Genomic DNA, 19621 nt, shown 5'->3' with positions numbered 1-19621 from the left:
AGTTGTCATCTTACAGTGTCCCGAACGTACTCGATCGGAGACAGATCGGGCCGAGGTGGCGTGTTGACACACTGTAGAATGTGTGTGGTTGCAACAGCGGTACATGGGTGAGTGTTATCCTGGTGGGTAAAATCCCCTGGAACGCTTTTACGAATGGCAGCACAGCAGTTCGAATCACCAGATTGACATACAGTTTTGCTGTTGGGATGCGTGGGATAACCAGGAGAGTGCTCCTGCTGCCATATGAAATTGCACACCGGACCATGACTTCTGGTGGAGGTCCAGCATGCAGGCAGGTTGGTTGCAGGTCCCTAACTGGCCTCCTCCCAACTAACATATGGCCATCACTGGCATTGAGGCTGAATCATACAACTGACGTCTACCCTGCCTCCTATGAGCTCTCACTTGACACTAGTGAAGTCACAAGTGGCTACGGTTTGGGGTCGGAGGAATGCACGCTACAGGACATTTGGCTCACAGCTGTCCTTGACGTGACTGATTTGTAATATTTCTTTTAAGTCAGCACCGTCATTAGACTGGTGTTTATTTACAGTGTTATATTTGCACTTACGTAATCATGATTTCAGCTTCAAAATGCCTAAGATGGCATACTGCCCCATTAAAGTACACTATTAGATACATTGTCTAAGAGTCGATATTTCTGGCAGAGCCTAGTGCTTTGTTTTATTACCAAGTGCACTCGAAATTGTTTTATCCGTGCCATTCGACCGATCTTCTGAGTCATTTGCCGTCTCTGATAGAATTACAGAGTCGGTATTAGATTGTGAAGCGTTTCTGTTTCTCATTGTTTTCCTTTGCTTCTTGGTCAATTTACGGATTGAATCCTGTGTCTTTTAGACCTGCAGTTTGGTATCTGGACATATTGGTCCCAAATAAACAAGCAATTTGCTGACAGTGCTGTACGATCACTGTGGTCGGTGACGTCCGTGGTCTTCTGTAAGGTTTCGTTGCAGTACTGGGAGTATAGAAAAAGTATCTAGAAAAGTCTTGAGGAAGAGTTTGTCCCTAGAATACACAGTTCGTAATGAAGGGTATTGAATAATAAATCAATTTATTATCACTTTTGATTGCATAATGTCTCTGTTAGCATTATTTTCAAGAGCAATTCCAGAAAACACTCCCACACAGTAAAACAAGTTCTTAATTTCTACAAACAATTACCGTACATACACTTTTCTTACATATTAGTTTGATAATGAGATTTTAATGAGAAAGTACAGGAATTTTCAGAATGAACCTCACGTTCAGAGCTTAAGTGGGGAACACGTGATGTACAGGTGGTTCACCTGACACAGCTGTGAAGTTGTGGAGAGTCGGGCTGAAAAATAGTTGTATGTAACAGTTTAATGTGCAACAGAGTCAAAGACTTTTCCCCACACGTGCCGACGTGAACAAAATGTCGAGATATTAGGATTGTCTGCAGCAGTATTAATGAATGTCTGCAGCAGTATTAATGAACTGTTCACTTTCGGGCTTGGAGCAGTAGTGGGTAGTGAATGATTGGATGGGGAGGAATGTGTTCAATAAACAGTTTATCGGTAATCATTTATAGTGTCGAGACATTTTTAAGAATTTGCGGGTCGGTTCACGGTATACATCCGATCGTGTGTGGTGGATTCTTACCTAGAGATCTTGCGTGTGTGTTTCCTGTTAAATTATTTGGCACAGAGTTCTAATTAGTTATACCGAAGGAATATTGAGAGAGTATCTCTAGTAGTTTCGTGTACTCACTCTGAAAGAGTACGTAAAAATTGTTCACTAGATTGAGTATACTTTTACAGAATAACATTAAAGGCAAGTTTTAATAGTAGATACTTTCTGTCCCAAAAGAAAGAAAGATAGGTGAACACTTTACGATAACTTTGAACAGACTTTGCGACATCAAGATTTGCCAAATAGTATGTCTGACACGTTCTCTTGTCACTGTACTCAAAATTGCACTTTCTGCCTGTAACTGGCCACGGAGACAGACATCGGAACAGTACTGGGAAGTTCCGGATGGAATGCAAATAATGGAACGTGTAAAGGTAACGATTCATGTTACAGTCAACGCATTGGACAGGTGGGTCTCTACTGCTGAGCTGATCTGTTGTCCCCCCTTCCCACTCCCACTCCCCCTCCCCCCTCTCCTCCCCCCTCTCGCCCCCTTCCCCCTCTCTCCTCCCCCTCTCGCCCCCTTCCCCTCCCCCCCTTCCCCTCCCCCCTTCCCCTCCCCCCTCTCTCCTCCTCCCCCCTCTCGCCCCCTTCCCCTCTCCCCTCCTCCCCCTCTCTCCCTCTCCTCCTCCCCCCTCTCTCCCTCTCCTCCTCCCCTCTCTCCCCCTTCCACCTCCCGCCCCCTCTCTCCCCCTCCCCCTCTCTCCCACTCGCCCCTCTCTCCCACTCGCCCCTCTCTCCCACTCGCCCCTCTCTCCCACTCGCCCCTCTCTCCCACTCGCCCCTCTCTCCCACTCGCCCCTCTCTCCCACTCGCCCCTCTCTCCCACTCGCCCCTCTCTCCCACTCGCCCCTCTCTCCCACTCGCCCCTCTCTCCCACTCGCCCCTCTCTCCCACTCGCCCCTCTCTCCCACTCGCCCCTCTCTCCCACTCGCCCCTCTCTCCCACTCGCCCCTCTCTCCCACTCGCCCCTCTCTCCCACTCCCCCCTCTCTCCCCATCCCCCCTCTCTCCCCATCCCCCTCTATCACCGTCCCCTTCTCTCTCCTCCTCCCCCTCTCTCCCCGTCCCCTTCTCTCTCCTCCTCCCCCTCTCTCTTCTCCCCCCTCCACCCCTCTTACCCTCCCCCTCCCTCTCACCATCCCCTCCCCCCTCTCCCTCCCCCTCACTCTTCCCCACCCCTCTCTCCCCCTCTCCCTCCCCCTCTCTCTCCCCCACCACCTCTCTACCCTCCCCCTCTCTCTCCCCCTCCACCTCCCTCTCTATTACTCACGTGTATGCACGTGTGCGCATGTTTGCGCGTGCCCACCCACACACACACACACACACACACACACACACACACACACACACACACACACACACAGAGTTATGTTTCTGCAGCTCTGAGGCAAGCAGTCAGCCAGGATGCTGTCCAAATGCTTTCCTACATTTTCAGACTCATTTACGTCACCGTCAACTACGCAGCACCCAAACAGTTTGTTTAGTCGTTACCTTTGCTCCTCTGTTATTTTCATTCCGGACAGCCTACGTACAGACATTACCTCGCGAACGGTCAGACGGTTCGTATATTCGCACCTATCGAGTCAAACCGGATACCGATCCGGCGTCCACATTAACCAGAGCGACCCCGAGGGAAGTGCGGCCCCCTCCCGTCCTCCTCGAACGCACCCCTCTCGGAAACGTCCCTCTAGTCAATCGGCCGCAGAGTGGAGGTGTCCGGTGCGAGCGTCACGCGGGAGAGTAACGCCGTGGGCTTGTGGGTGTTGGGCAGGACCAGGAGCGGCTACTGCAGCAGCAGAAGACGTCACGCGAGGCGGAACAGGAGCGGCAGTGGAAGCAGCTGCAGGCGCTGCGGCAGCAGCAGGCGCACCAGCACCAGCAGGTGATCCAGGAGCAGCGCGTGCAGGGTGAGTAGCACCGCCTCATTCTCTCCGTCTCTCTCTGCAGATGTCCCCTCCCTTCGCTGTCGTGCTCTGCCCGGGGCTCTTTCGGCCTCCGACTCTCCCGAGAAAAAGGCGCTTGTACTTGGAAAACTGTACCTATTTCTTGTTTACTTAATACTTTACACATTTGCTTTACGTTACTCTCGTCAAACGCTCGGGCTGTCGAACGGCCTAACCGTAACTACGCCGACGTAGAAAGATGCGGAATACCGTCTGCCCGAGTACATCGTCGCCCCTCGTGTTGTGGCCTCCTCACCTCATCTCTTCTCTCACGTTGCTATTGAAGAGCTGGCATTCTGTAACAAATCTCACCTCTCGGTGATAGACTTCTGACACGTGAGACGGCTATCGAGATCGTCGCATTCGGAGTGCGAGAACGCGAGACACTTACCGGTCGATAATGTCGTCCCTGTTTACCGGATTTCCTGATGTCCATACTGCTGTAGTCTTCTCAATTAGCTGGGGTCTCATTTCCTTATCACATTCCTCCAGTGCGGCGTATCGCCGATATTTGTCACATGTCCCTTCTGTTGTTCTGCTAGTCCAGCCCACATATGGTGTAACAGAGTAGCACAGAATGTGTCATGCGTTGTGCTACTTTTGATGTATTGTTGCTGCGGTTTTATCTGTGTTACTCGTATCAAAATTTGTAGAGCCACTTTTCTGTACGTACCTACCAATTTGTCCAGTGGAATGCAGGCAGATTCCTGGAGCAACCTGAGCAAGCTACTTTTCTGCTCTTTCAGAGAAAAATTGAATATTATTTGGTATTTTCTTCTCTCAACATTGACCAGGAATATTGCCGGGTTAACTTCGATCCTTACTTGAAAAACGTTGGAAGTGACGAATGCCGGGAGCAGCAGCAGAAGTAGCACTCGAGTAATTTAATCTGTCACAGATATTGACCACTGTTATTGTGGGATATGACGTGCTTGACACTTAAAGTGTAGTAGCAGATGCAGGTAGTGCGTGCTATTGGCCCCTAATACTTCTGGCGACCGTATAAAGCAGTTGGCATTTTATAACTTCGGCATGCTACAGTTCACTGCGTGTAGCGCTCTGCTCTTGACTTTCCGTACCCCCATTTTGTCACCTTACTTTTACAGTTTGAGCTGAATACTGCAACCTAGGGTGGCAGCAGTGCAGAACTGAAAGCATTGCTCTGGCTAGTGTTGAATTGTTGATGTGATACAGATGGACAGAATAGCAGACAGATTATATTTGTTCAAAAACGTACCCTATATACCAAACAATAACTCGATGTCATTGTTCCCTATTCTAGTTATCACTTTGAGAAGCTCTCTGTCACTAACAGTGAGCTTTGCATCAGACAAAAGTATTTTTTTCAACTCCCATTTATCACAACATACTTAAGAATGTCAAATAATGTAGGACTGCTGGCTGTGGAGGGGCAACTCTGTGAATGCTTAGAATTTTTGGGAGTAATTTACAGATTAGCAAAGAACAAAGTAATGGTGCTGAATGTGAAGTGTTGTGTTTAACAATTTTGTACTGTTTTCTTCTGAACACGAAAGACCTGCAGGTATTGTGTGAAGGTTTTTGCAGTGCACAATGCTTACAATAAGTTGTGTTGCTGCAAAAACTGGGTTGCCTTTTATTAAGCAGTAAGATCTCATAGAGGAGTATAACCTTTTAACCAATTACTTGTGACGAAAGTGTCATATTTCACTGTCAGGTCAGCGACCTGTACACTTGGGATATGACACTTTTCAGATCTATCCTCAGTTTAGTGGTTTTGTCTTTATCTTTGGAGTTGTGCAGTTTAGTGTGTTCAAGGATATCGGATACTTTTGTAGTTAAAACTATGTCAATCTAAGTTACTCTGCCTGATCATAGAACGCTTTGCAAGTTGCTTGTAAGCAGTAAGATTTTTCTTTTCTGTTGTAATTGAAAATGAAATTAAAATTAGTGAAGTTTCTTTGTATGTGCATTGATAGCATTTCTCAAATTTTTCCATATCAAAAAATCCTGATGTAAACCATTGGCTCAGTTCATGAAAAGAAAGTATATCTTCTTTGGCATTAAAAAATGTGAATGAATAAATAATGGTCCTTTTATAGTAATCATCCATATATTATCTGCCAACATTTATACAAATCAGTATGATCAAACTGTCTTGCTGTAGAATGAAACAATAACCCTTTAAATCCATCCAGCAAAATTAAAACCATCGACATAACAGTAGTTCACTTTGCTTTTCTTTTACACCTCTCCTTTCAGTACTGCACCAGAGGGACTAAGTATTGACATGTGGACACAACTGAACAGCATATGATTGCAATTTCTCTCAAAACTCTTTCCCCAAACTTCAACACGAGTTAGGCCCTGTATTGTGCACCAGAATATCTTGTAAAGTTCTGAGGGTTCCTGCATTATTTATTTTTCCTAACGAGATAAATTTTCAGAAACTGATCTCAGATGTTTCTTATTCCAATTTTCTATAATTTGTCAGAGGTTTGTGTTTCCTTCAGCTTGCTCATCAGAGTAAAGAGCGTCATTATTGTGTGCGCGATTTACACTTTCCATTTGCTGGTTTCCGCTCGAGGTCTCTGGAGGGATTGTCAAGTGTCACTTTTTGCAATTTTTTGTAGTGATCATGAGAGTTCACCAGCTCTGTATATTTCTAATCATCATTCACAATTTCTGTTGTTCAGAATTAATCTATTTCATTTTTTTGTAATCTTGTAGTGGTATTACAGAAATGTCACATTTTTGTACGTTGACAAAGATGTACTTGTCATAATGTTGAACCACGGAACACCGTTGCAGCAATGGCAAGAGTGCACCGACAGATGAGTGTTGACGGCATCCCGTTCCCTGCAGAGTCGCAGCAAGTCGCTGCCGGACTATCGCCTCAGGTAACTGCTTGTTTCAAAACTGTAAACTGATATTTAATTGTTAAAAAATGATTTACGATCGAGGTGCAAAATGCAGTGTGGAGAAAAGTTTTGTTGTCAAGATAGAACCAAAATGTGTGTGTGTGTGTGTGTGTGTGTGTGTGTGTGTGTGTGTGTGTGTTTTAGTCAGTCAGTCACAAATAGTCATAATCTCTGTCCATCTTCACTGAGAAAATGTGATTTTCCTAATTTGTCACATGACCTGTGGAACACCCCAATAGCTAATTGACAATCTGACATAGCTACTATAGTACTACCTGCACCTCCCAATTCTTTTTGTTTTCCTTACTGAAAATTATGTATAAAGATGCTGTTACTTACAAAACAAAAGCGTTGGTATGTTGACAGGAGACAATAAAAAACACACACACAAATTTCAAGCTTTCACAACCTAAGGTTGCTTCGTCAGGAAAGAGGGAAGGAGAGGGAAAGTTGAAAGGATGTGTGTTTTAAGGGAGAGGGTAAGGAGTCATTCCAATCCCGGGAGCGGAAAGACTTACCTTAGGGGTAAAAAGGGAAAGGATTACTAGCGCCCCCCACACACACACCCATCCGCACATATACAGACATATGTAAAGGCAAAGAGTTTGGGCAGAGATGTCAGTCGAGGCGGAAGTACAGAGGCAAAGATGTTGTTGAGTGACAAGTGATGAACGAGGGGCGGCAACTTGAAATTAGCGGAGGTTGAGGCCTGGTGGGTAACGGGAAGAGCGGATATATTGCCCTTCACATCTTTGTGTGTGTGATGTCGGAACTTCTCTCTCGTGGTTTTGCTGTTCTCAAAGCCAAACTGAACATTGTCTAACAAATTCTCCGTTTTATTTTTCCCGTCTTTAGTGTATATTTTTGCCGTCACCACCTTTGCGGTAGTTCATATTAAGTTCCTCTGAGAGTCTGACGATACGTCTCCAGTCTCAGCAAGTCTACAAAATAACCGGAATAATTATTTGGCTGCCACTTCCTCATATTATGTTAAAAAATCCAAACAAATTTTATTCGTTCCTCATGCCTCATCAGTTGTGGCAGTTAGTGCCCTTAGCAACTCTTGTTCCCATTTATATCTGTTGCTAAGTTAAAAACTATCCATATTACCGGATTATCCTTTCTGTTTCACACCTCTCTATTATTGTTCATACAGGACGGTTGTCTGACATCACCGGTGGGCATCCGTCCTCCCCCATTCCCTCCACCTGCGGGGATTCCTTCCGGTGCCCAGAAGGGGCAGCGACTGCCGAGTCCAGGTGCGGGTGCAGTTCCGGGCGGCACGATTTTCCCACACCCTGTGGCAGCCGCCGTGACTGGGGTGGGCGTCCCGCGGCCGCCGGCGCCTCCCCCGCAGTCGCAGCGCGCCTTCCAGCCGGCCCTGGTGGGGATTCCGCCTCTACCCGAGCAGCCGCAGCAAGTGGCCGTGTTCCGGTCGGCCGCTTCCGACGTCGTGGACCCGTACGCCCAGCCGCCGCACACCCCGAGGCCTCCAGCTCAGCAACAGTTCCCACCGATGATGGCCGCAGTGCAGAGGTAGCCTAGAAAGTCTAGCAGTAGGTTATCAATAAGAAAGAGAGGCATGTGTATGTGATAGTGTTTGAGTTTACCGAAGTGTATGTCATCGGTTTAGTGAGAACCCCCAGACTGAAAGTCTGAATGTCCCGGATATCGATACCCAGTTAAACGTGGGAGTTTTTCTGCTACTTGTCTCTTCCTTACCGACAGAAATGATCGATGTACGTGAAAAGTACCAAATTGTACTGTGGTTTGGAGTCCCGTTAAGCTGTAGGGTCCCTCTTAACTTCCTGGGTGAAGCAGTTCAAAGGCAACGATGCACAATCTCTGATAGAAGCACTTGTACTAAAGCGCGGCAATGTTTCGACTGTCATTTGGATACTGTATGTTTTTAAATTCTCCACATTGTTTGCTTCGTTTTTGCTTTTAATGTAGCTAACGACTTGATTTACACTTTGTTGTAAAAAGTGTCTCAGATTTTATTTATTTATTTATTTATTTATTATTGTGTAGCATATGGCTGATACAGACATACCATAAAATTAAATTACATATACATATGTACATATTGACACTCAAGAAACTTAAGTTTGTCTTTACAACTGAATATCCAGTCTTTCAATCCAGCGCACTGCATCTGGAGTTGCTAGCAGGAAATCATCTTCGGCACCGTGATAGGCTCGAATCCTGTATTCACTGACAAATTGGTGAACAGTCTGGTACGGAGCCCCACAGTCACTGCCTGTATTAGCCAGCTTCTTCCACTTCAAAAGAGCATCCCCTCATCTGCCACGGCTGGTACGGATTCTGTCGAGAGTAGTCCGGGCCTTGTGTGGTAGGTCAAATCCATTCGAAGTTTAGCAGCTGAGATGATGTTATGCAGGCGCACATCTGTCACTGCTTCCCACCGACCTCTCCATTCTACGAGGGGTTCGAAATCCTAAGAAACCGTGTCAGCAGCATCGCACAGAGTCGGATGGTGTGATTTTCAGTCTCTTACGATTTAAAAGTGGCAGGTCGCTATGCACAGGTAGGTTAGAATTTCTCAAGAGTACAAGTTAAAAGTAGAAGCCAATAATGTACATTGATGTTGCAGATTATGCTTGTAAATCCCCATATTTGACAAAACAACCTTCGGGTATCACTCAGATTTGCCTCATCCCAAATGTCTTTTTGTGTTCTATACCTTAACTATGAATGAGTGATACGTGTCAAATGTATGGGCTGTTCCAGAGCTGCTCTCGCCCCACTGTACAATCTGTAGGGATATTGTAAGCACAGTGAGCGGGAGACACTAACAGCATAACTGCGTGGAGGAAGAAGGAACAGAGTGGTGTTCAGCTGTTTTCACATTTAAAAAGAAGTAATCATGTGTTATGCCACGAAAAGAATTTGTAATAATTTCGTAAGATTGTACAACAGTGGGGATTAAACAGTTTTCCATTTATCTGCCCGATTACTCACTATCTGAGGGAGTAATTAAAATTGATTACATCTTTCAGCTGTTAGAGGAAAACTAAACTTTCCACGATCTGCAGGTACACCCCGACACCGTACCCTCAAGGAGCTCCACCACCGCCTCCGCCGGGTATGCGCGCCGTCCAGTTTGCTGCCGCTGCTGCCGGAGGCCCGGCCCCCCCGCGACACGGGTTCGCTCCGCGCGGTCCAGACGCGGGAGGGTACGTGACGGCTGCCAGCCTGGGCTTCGTCCGCCCTGGCCCGCCTGTCGTACAGGCCCATGTGGGCACGCCGCCCCAGTCCACCGGCGTAGGTGTGGGTGCGGTGGCGGCCGCAGACCCGTACGCCATGCCGTCTCTGACGCCTAGACCTGCACAGGAACAGCTGCGGGACCTCCTGCAGACCAAGAAGGCGGCAGATGAGCAGCCGGTGCCCAGGCTGTGGGCGGCAGGTGAGGATGTGTCGTGTGAATTTCCCAAAAAGAACTTTTCACCACCCACTTACCTGCAAATATATGTACATTTACATTTCAGGGGAGCATGCGGTGACAGAGATTACTATTATTATATTATTATTATTGATTACTTAGTTGTGAAATAAATACAAAACAACAACAACAAAAATAAAGGCAGTGTATTCAAAATAGTCCATCTGTAGTATTTGCCACGCTGTTCTGCTCAGGTCCTTATCAGTATGCTGAAGTGGTCGATATGCTGGTTGAAATTTTCCCACTCTCCGCTGCCGGTCCTGGTGAGGTCACCCAGTGTGTGAGGAGGGTTCTTGTAACAGCCGTGACAGTGCGCTGCTAGTTTCTGCTGGTCCCGAGTGTGCTCGATAGGGTCAGTTTCGTCATATGCCTCGGACCGTTCCATTTCTACAATTCCTATCTCACGCTGCAAGATGTTTGATGGGCGAGTGTGGTGTTATCACTCGTTATTCTCTCGAAAGGTGAACTTACCACGAAAATATCGATTGTGGAATTGGACATTTGTTTGGGGGAGGAGTTTGTCCTGATTCGGGACGGCTCCAAAATTGCCGTCGACAGAATTGAGAGTGTTAAACCGTCGGTAAGTGATTGTAGTGGTTAATAAATAAGAAAAAGAGAAGCAAATAAATGAAAAGGTTGAAAATGGTGGGATGAAACGGTGAATAAAAAGGGGGTTTTAAAATCGTAAATGAATGTGAAAAAGGGAAAGAATGAAATGCAAGTCGGACTTCGTATTACAGAAAAGCTATCGCACTTTGTGATTCGGAAAAGCTATTGTTGGGGTGGTCCTTGTGGCATGTCTGAGCAAAAGTTAAAACAGTTAACACTACAAAAACTATTGAAAAAGAACAGAGAATAACAAAATGTAACTGACAGGGGAAAATGGCGTAGATTAGAGTTCATCCTTTACCAGGTTAACATGTACTCTTTTGTGCCGCGTGCAGGTCTTCAAAAATCTCCTACTTCATTTCTGCGTGAAAAGTCTGCTCCGAAACCTTGCAATAATTTCATTGTCCAGGAATTTCTAATGTATCCAAAACCGTCTTGATATTAAATGCAATTTATTTTAGTTGCTTCTCTCCATCCTCCGAATTTCATAACAACTTCCACAATGTCTACACATTAATAAGTTTTTCGTCTTAATCAGATCACGTCTGCATTAAGCTTCGGCTATCAAGAGACAATAAAGAAACGGATAGAAAACAAAAAAGAGTTATTCTCTCCCATCGAGCACTCATACCGCTGCGACGGCATAATTTTTATCTGAGGGAACAAGTGTAGTGCTGCGAAATTCAACGTCCCGCTACATGATAATGACCCAAAGTGTGACTAACCTACTTCTCAGGTGATCCTGTCGGTCTGTACGCCTGAAACGCGCTGCAGTACCTGGCTGCCTCCGCACACGTACGATGATCGTCAGGTGTTTGAAAAATGCTGCTCTCGTCATGAAAAATGCTGCTCTCGTCGGTGCAGATACACAGTGTCCGTCGATCTGAGTTCCTCTGTCGACCTTCTTCACACGTCACAGTACTGGAGGCCCATACTGTCATTCACATTGGATGCCCTGAGGGCAAACCGATCACGTTGAATACTGTACGAGTCGACATGGTCCTCGCAGTTACCTCTGAAAAAGCATCTCGTAGTTCACTCGCATTTTCCTCACAGTAAATACAAAACAATTTGCAGGTCACACTGTCAGGTATGGTCGATCGGGGACGGATGTCGGGAGCCGGGTCGCCAATATTTCGTGTCTTACAATAGCAGACGAGCTTTTTATGGTGTGACAACGGTGTACATTGGGGAACCAGTTTTCTGTAAGGACAACCCTTCTCGCCGAAAAGTGACGACGAGTGCAGACTTAAATTTGTAAACAATCTGTGCTGTTGTGTTCACAGTTGTAGACACAGACTTCTGTACTGAGCTGCAATGAAAATGCCAGTTTGCTTTTACTTTTGTTATGAAGGTTGCTGTGTGAAACCATTTCCTGCAGTCAGTAGTGTCGAGAAGAGGAATTCTTATCAGAAAACAGAAAGATGTGAGTCATGAGAGTTGGAAAAACTACTTTTGAGCTATTTATGTAATAGAAATGGTTTACTTATTTATGTTTGTGAACTCTCAGGTATGTCTGTCTGACAGTGAAGTTGTGTGAGTGCTCTCTCTCTCTCTCTCTCTCTCTCTCTCTCTCTCTCTCTCTCTCTCTCTCACACACACACACACACACACACACACACACACACACACTTCACCCTAAGGCCTTAACAGTTACATGCACCGTTAAGAGCACATTAATACGGAATCGCCTTCTGACTCCGTGTCTTACGGCTGCCTGCAGATCAGCTGGCGCCGCAGCAGCATGGTGGCGCGGAGGTGGCGGCGGACCCCGGCGCGGAGTTCCGGCAGCCGCTGCCACCCGCACCGTCGCGCCCGCCGCGCCTCGCTGCCCCCGCTGTGATCAGGGCTGCCCAGCTGCCACTGCAGGCACAGGCTGCACTCAGGGCGCCCCTCCAGGTAAGGCAGAGATATCTAAATTATCGGTGTAACACAGTAAGGGCACACATAATATTAGCACTCGGTATCTTTTGGGTGTGTTGTCATTGTTTTACTCAAGTATTATAAAAGATTTGTGCAGTTTTTGTGAAGAAATAGCCATTCCAATGGGCAGAACGGTCACTTTTCGTTATAAATAAGTTGTTTGTAAACGTATTAGTTGTCACGGAAAAGTTAATCCTGTCATAATGTCGATTTTGACAGTTTACTCTCTGACGTAATCGTGAGTCAGCTTTTTCTGTTTATTTTCGTGGTGATTAACAGCTTTAATATACTGGTAGAAAATTCAGTGCAACTGTGAAATTCCTTCCTGTAAATGTTTTATGTAAACACTCATATGTTAAACAATTTCAATCAGTTCTAGCAAAAATGAGAAATTCATTAAATCAACAGTTTTCCCTTGCCTGTTGAAATGCTAATAGACATTGTAAACTGATAATGTGGAGTGTCATTGTCATCTGGAAATTACTTAATACATTAGACAAAATGTTATCAGCAAAGTCATTTTACAATTGTATGCGCCGAAAACGTGCCCGTCTGACATTGAATAACTCCTTTTGCTTGCAACTCGGTACAGACCTTTGCGAGCTAAAATCGTCTGAAGGAATAGTGTACTGTATTCTCTTCTCGTATACTAGCTTTTCTGCTCTTCAGTGTACCATTTGTGATCTTTGGTACCACCCCTATCACTTTCTCTGTGCCTTCATTCTTCAGAAGTTTTATTATATTGTGCTCCATAGACAAGTTTTAATCTCCAATTGTTTTTAATCTGGCACCCACAATCAGCTCCCGAGTTACCGGGTAGTCACATTTTGTGAGGACGAGGTGAGACCGAGTCAAACCAGGTGGCGTCGGCGAGATTAGGAGGTCGAAGCAGCTTTGGAGATGGCCGGGTGAAAAAAATAAACTCTATTAGGAAAAAGAAAAATGAGAGTCAGAATGAGCCCTGCAGTTGAGAGCTAGCAGGAAAGAGGAAGCGAAATTGAAAGAGGGAGGGAAGGTCGAGGATAAAATGGTAAACTGGCAGACACACAGAAGAACTGCCATCTCGAGAACAGCGGCAGCCAATTGATAGAGGTGCCCTGCAGGGGCGTGAGTAGCTTGCTGCTGCTGCCACTCTGTCGTGGTACTCCTGGTCTCTCCACCTGACGTGTCTCTCTTGCAGTGCAGTCCTACACTCCAGAATTTGACCACTTCTGTATCTTAACGTTTTCTCTCTAATTTTTCCATCATCTCCTTTTCTGCCCTTTTCCAGTTTTTAAGTCTGCTATTCAGTTCTCTTCTCATAACTTTCTCTTTATCCGTCTTTACTTCTCACTCTGTTTTCTTATCTATATTATTCTTCCAGAAAAAAAGAAAAGAAAAAAAAAATTCATGTAATAATGTCACTCTACTCGTTGCGAGGTATATTGTTAAACAGCATTAACACTATGCTGTCCACTGACACCACAATGGTGTCGTGCATAGTACCGTTCAGTAGTCTGCGACACCACAGTAGTGTCGTGAGCATAGTATCGCGCAGTGGCCGGCGACAGCACTTTAGTATCTTTTGCATTCTGTTGGTGTTTTGTTTAGCTAACACTAAGTTACACATGTCAACAAGATTTTTTGTTTTTATAAGTATTTGTGCCATTTCATCATGACAGCCTTAAAAGATGACACAATTATTTACGATGAATCCGCAGACGTCTTGTCTGACGTTCAGGACAACTTGGCCGATTGGGAAGAAGACATTGGATATAAAAAAGAAGGAAAGTGAAGCTGAATTGTTGGAATATAGTGAAATACGTCCAAGAAGAATTCGGCGAATGCTACGGTTGCCAGTTGACTCGGATGAAGAAGACTGTGTACAGTGGTCAGACTTTGATTTACCTAGGACCAATAATAAATTTGTAGGATCTCCAGGTCCAAACATATTTCCCAAAGATACACAGAGTCTTGAGGATATCATACAATTATATATTGGGAACGATCTATTTGAATATATTAGGAATGAAACCAACAATAACTACAGTCAAGATTGCAATAGTAGGAAACTGGTTTTAAAAAAGTCTTATTTGTCAACGTTATGGGACCTGAACGTAGAAAATTGTGTGGGCTTGCTATCCTTACGAAAACTGTGAAAAAGACAAGGATCGATGATTATTGGTAACCGAATCTGTTGATAGACACACTGATATTTTGCAAAACAATGTCCCGCAACCAATTCAGACAAATATTATAATTTTTACATTTTTCTGACAACAACAATAAACTGGATAATGCCGACTAGCTTTTCAAAGTGCAATTTGTAATTGATTATTTTTCCAAAAAGCTTAACAAAACTTTTAATCTTAAGTGATTGATACCGTGGCGTGGATGGTTAAATTTTAAAGTTCAAAAATCGTCAAAAATTATGAAGTAAGATATACTCACTTGGATGCTGTGCGATTCGAGTGTGGAATACATTTCCTCATTCAGATATATTCTGGTGCTGGACAGCCTTTAGCAAAAACAGTGATTGAACTATTGACACCTTCTTAGGGAAGTGGATAATTATTATAACAGTATAGAACTTGCAGAGAAGTTACTTCAAAAGAAAATTCGAGTTTGTGGAACAATACGGCAAAATAGAGGATTTCCAGAAAAATTAAAGCATGCAAAAGTCAATTTGTTTGAAGGTTGTCATCAACGGAAAGGTGAAGTACTCGCATAGGTATGGAGAGCTTCGAAAACTATAACGATAAGAATGACACTCGAAGGAAATCCATAAAAACCAGCTACACAATTAAAAAAAAAACTGAAAGTGTATTAGACTACAACAAATACATGAAAGGAGTGGATTGGGCAGACCAATATTTGAGTTATTACCCTATATATAGAAAAACTATAAAATAGTCAAAAAAGGTTTGCATGTACCTCTTCAATTGTGCATTATTTAATGCATTTCGTGCATGTCAGTACTTCAATACGAACACAAGTCTCTCCGATTTCACAATTTTCTATTGAAAGTGCCTAATTCGTGGATAAAAGACCATGTACGTGCTTCTGAGCAAAACTTGGAGGTTGCCACTACATCGCGTATGTCTCATCGTGATCCAGTTGACAGACTTCCCAGTCACATGAAGGAATACCAGTTAATTTATTTCTGAAACAAGTAAATGAAAACAAAGAAACTACAATGTATGTACCAAAAACAAAAAAAGAACAACAAAGTTAGTGTGCAAGTCTTGTTGAGTTGCGGTACATCTTGGGGACTGTTTTGCTGCATATCATATGAAACAGAAATACTAAGTACCGACGACAGCGCAAATAAACAAATATACGAAACAAACAAGTTTTGTATTTATTTACGTATGTGTATCTTCGAAATTTCATGGAAGTAGGGGAACGGAGTCGAGAACTTAGGAGAACTAACGATGAGATTAGTAAAACTTGAACAGTTTATAATCTCCCACTAGTGTCGAGAACGGCTGGCGACAAACCGAGTAATCTGAATTTGTATGAGACGTGCAGACGGCAAAGTGTTCAGAGAAATATTACGGTCAGAAACTTCGTATACGTCTTGAGGCAGTGCACCACATGACATGCGAATTACCCGGAATATATTCACACAGTATTTGAAAATGAGAGCATGTAACACTATCTACAAACTTGAAATGCAGTTTCAAACTTTTTAGTTTGTGACTGATTGGGAAGGACACACTAGTAGATATGAAACTAGACACTCATCAGATTGAACTTCATTAAGTCAATGAGGAAACATATCAATAGTCTCTCGGTGCGTATCTGTATGCACAGAGAACGGTATGTGTGTGTGGCTTAGTGCTGGCTGAGGGTCCCTCACTGCACGCCGGAATGCCTCAGTAAAGGTTGTAAATGGTCGTAGGTGGCTAGATTCGGTGGCAGGATGAACTTCTGCAAGACGGAGAGCTTGGAGATGGTGACGAAGATGACTTACCACGAAGAGATGCGGAGGAAGCTCTAAATGACGGCCCGGTGGGTGGACGCGTGACCTGTGACGTTCCAATGAGTGTTCGGCTGTGTAGTAGGTAGCTTTCCACGAGACGATAGCTCGGAGACGGTGTTGGAGGTCCCGTTTCGAGCGAGAAGTGGTGCAGGGGACACACTCGGTGACTGCCACCGGTCTGACACACGGCCGGCACCATGCTCCTCGATTTTCAGCTGCGTGCGAACGTCAGCCCGGAGAGAGCGGAGCACTCGTCGAAGGATGGTCCGTATCTAGGGATCGCGGACTGTCGGCACCGGTTACATATCGCCTCCTGACGAGTGGCTGTCGTGCTCGATGTTGGGAGCTCCGTATTGAGGGACGGATGGTCCCACTGGACCACAGAGTGGGTACTTGGACCGTAGATGCTAAATTTAACTCATTAATTTGTTTGTATAGTAACGAGAAGTTTGATTTTGTGAAGAGTCGAGGTTTTACCAGTCATCTCTAAACTGAATGTAGTGCGGTGATTACCAGTGTACTGCCTTTGGCTGTCGCCCCTCGGACTCCTGCCGTGACCCTTGAACCTTAGAGCCCTTCTTTTCCGGCACTCTTCAGAGACTAAGATATTTTAACAAATTTGCTACACCTTAAGACCCATTCATAGAAAAGTAATTAATTGAAGAGCAACTCACTGAGTAGTACAGGTGTCGAATTACCCACAACCGTGTAAGTGAGGCTGATAACTAGCTGGTGTTTGGACAGATCTTTTTTCAAACGAGAGCTAGTGTATTTTGACGGGAACAAATTGTGACTTAGCAATGCGACCTAACGTGTTAGAAAGGGCTCACAGAAGTGAGCACCGCTCGTCACGTCACGTACTCCTCTGTTGCGACAGGGCCTGGACCCGAGAATCCGACACGTTCTGCAGCAGCGGTACCCGGGAGCACTGCTGCGTGCGCAGCGCAACCCTCTGGATCCTTACGACCATCTGGTGCAGCATACCCAGCCGCAGGCGCCTCCACAGCCACAGCACCAGGAACCGCCCCCACAGCCGTCGCCGTTCGCTGCTGCCGGTGAGTACCGATCTCGTCCTCGCCGTGCTTCCACTCCCCCCGTACTCGAATGTGACTGTGTTCTCACTTACCCTGTCGGACAGTTACTACGTTTGTGCTCCGTCTCTGCTCTGAGGTAACACTTGCTGCTGTTGTGTGGATGATGGTTATTGTAGTACAGATGAGAATTTGGTGACTACTGAGTAATTCTTAGTTGGGGCTTTATTTTAAGAATGAATACTTTCTGGATTCCACCTTGAGCAAAGTCCAATTTCGTGAGGTTCTCTATTTTTTCCGAGAATGTTTCAATAATGTTGTACTTTCATCAGAGTGTTTTCCTTTATTCCACTCGGTTTTATTTTATTCCGTTAAACAGCACATTTGGTTATTAGTGCTGCTGTTTCTTGCAGCACAATTAGTGGTTTTACAGGGTTTGTCACCTGCAGTTTTCTTGTTGTCAGTTGCCATTATTGTTACCTGTGTTCACAAAAAAACAGTGAAAAACACTACCTCTGACTAGAGATGGGCAAACTCGTTCCTCCCAGGGAACTAGTTCACTGGTAGTCATTCCTTTTTTGTGATCTGTTCATTTTTACTCGTTTATTTTTTTTTTATCTAATTATGCACACTATATGTGCTTTAGATAAATGTCCAGGGAAAATATCAATTAAATGTTACTTGTGCACAATAATTCATCAATAACAAAATGTAGACTGGTTGTTTATTAGTTTTATTTTACAATTTGCAGCTGCGTAGGTTAACCATGCATCACAGTGTCGTGCCATCTGTGTGGGAAATGAAGATTTGTTGGAGAAAATCCTGATTTTTGGCACAGGTGCCGAGAAATGGCTTACTAAAATTAGAAAGCTCTTATCGGCAGGTGTGGCAACTCTCTAAATTCAGAATTTGTGTGAACTTCACAATTTTCTTTTTTTCAGAATCTGGACAACCCAGCACAGATTTGAAGATTTTTTACAATTGAAAAAGATAACAATTTTTTGAACAATCAACAGTTGAAAGCAGCCCCAAGGTTCACACATGGAGACATTCATCAATTACTTGAGAAAGAGAACTTCTGAATGACCGATCACAGGCAGCTATTAACATATGATATTGAAATGACTATGAAATTCAACAATTCTTAAACTATCAATTAATGTACTTAAAACGTAAATTTTATTCATAAATGCATTCGAAAATAAAGTAAAAGAAAATATTACTACCAGTTCAATACTGGTAATTTTACACACATTTAAGTCATTTTATCTTACTATGGAAAAGAGTGGGAAAAAGTGGACCATTAAACTAGTAGTAAATGGCTTTTTACAGTGGAACTTCGATTTTACGTTTTTCACAATTTTACGCCATAAATTTATAGCCCCTGTAAAGAACCCATAAGGTCAGTGCTAAAAATTCCCTGTTTTTACGTTTCTTTCTTGTAGAGTTTACTCGATTCTAAATTATCACTCATGTCTCTCTTGACTTCATCCCGTTTTCTTCCTATTGGCATTTGATGTGAGTGAATGAGTAATAAGTGGCACAAAAGACAGGCGGTTCACGAAGTGGTTGATGGTGTAGTTAAGGGAATATTTTAGGCTGTTGCAGAGGGGCGGGGAGGGGGGGGGGGGGGGAAATGTTAGAGAGGAAATGCTGACGTAATCCATGATCAGTGTTGCCAACACAACTTGCAATATTTAGCTTCACCGTGCAATTATGATGGCTTGAGTACATTTCACACTACTTTTTGCAGTTTCTAACATAATCGTGACTCGGTGGCACTGTGAAGGCGATCAGGAATGAGGATGTCGATTTGTCGATTGTTATAGTGTCATGGACATTTTAGTGACAGAAGAATCTCAGTTGCAACAAGATCTCTCTGGGGAATATACAGGGTGATTCAAAAAGAGTACCACATCTTTAAAAATGTGTATTTAATGAAAGAAACATAATATAACCTTGTGTTATACATCATTACAAAGGGTGTTTAAAAAGGTTTTTTTTTTTCACTCAAAAAACAAGTTCAGAGATGTTCAATATGGCCCCCTCCAGACACTCGAGCAATATAAACCCGATACTCCAACTCGTTCCACACTCTCTGTAGCATATCAG

At 44.2% G+C, this 19621-nt stretch overlaps 1 protein-coding gene across 11 annotated transcripts in view; it reads left to right on the top strand.

Annotated features, from left to right (window-relative positions):
* The window catches only part of LOC126293165 (histone-lysine N-methyltransferase 2C-like), a 386337-nt gene that overhangs the window by 130361 nt on the left and 236355 nt on the right, over positions 1-19621 (top strand). For all 11 annotated transcript variants that reach the window (XM_049986267.1, XM_049986260.1, XM_049986265.1 and 8 more), the window contains exons 28-33: positions 3448-3583; positions 6410-6498; positions 7676-8055; positions 9576-9946; positions 12315-12490; positions 17356-17533. In XM_049986267.1, coding sequence (XP_049842224.1) covers positions 3448-3583; positions 6410-6498; positions 7676-8055; positions 9576-9946; positions 12315-12490; positions 17356-17533 — 1330 coding nt within the window. The remainder of the gene's footprint in view (positions 1-3447; positions 3584-6409; positions 6499-7675; positions 8056-9575; positions 9947-12314; positions 12491-17355; positions 17534-19621) is intronic.

The sequence above is a fragment of the Schistocerca gregaria genome, chromosome 10 (assembly GCF_023897955.1).
Source record: "Schistocerca gregaria isolate iqSchGreg1 chromosome 10, iqSchGreg1.2, whole genome shotgun sequence".
NCBI classification, from domain to species: domain Eukaryota; kingdom Metazoa; phylum Arthropoda; class Insecta; order Orthoptera; family Acrididae; genus Schistocerca; species Schistocerca gregaria.
Note: the sequence above shows the minus strand (reverse complement) of the source record. Positions and strands in the feature narration are given on the sequence as shown.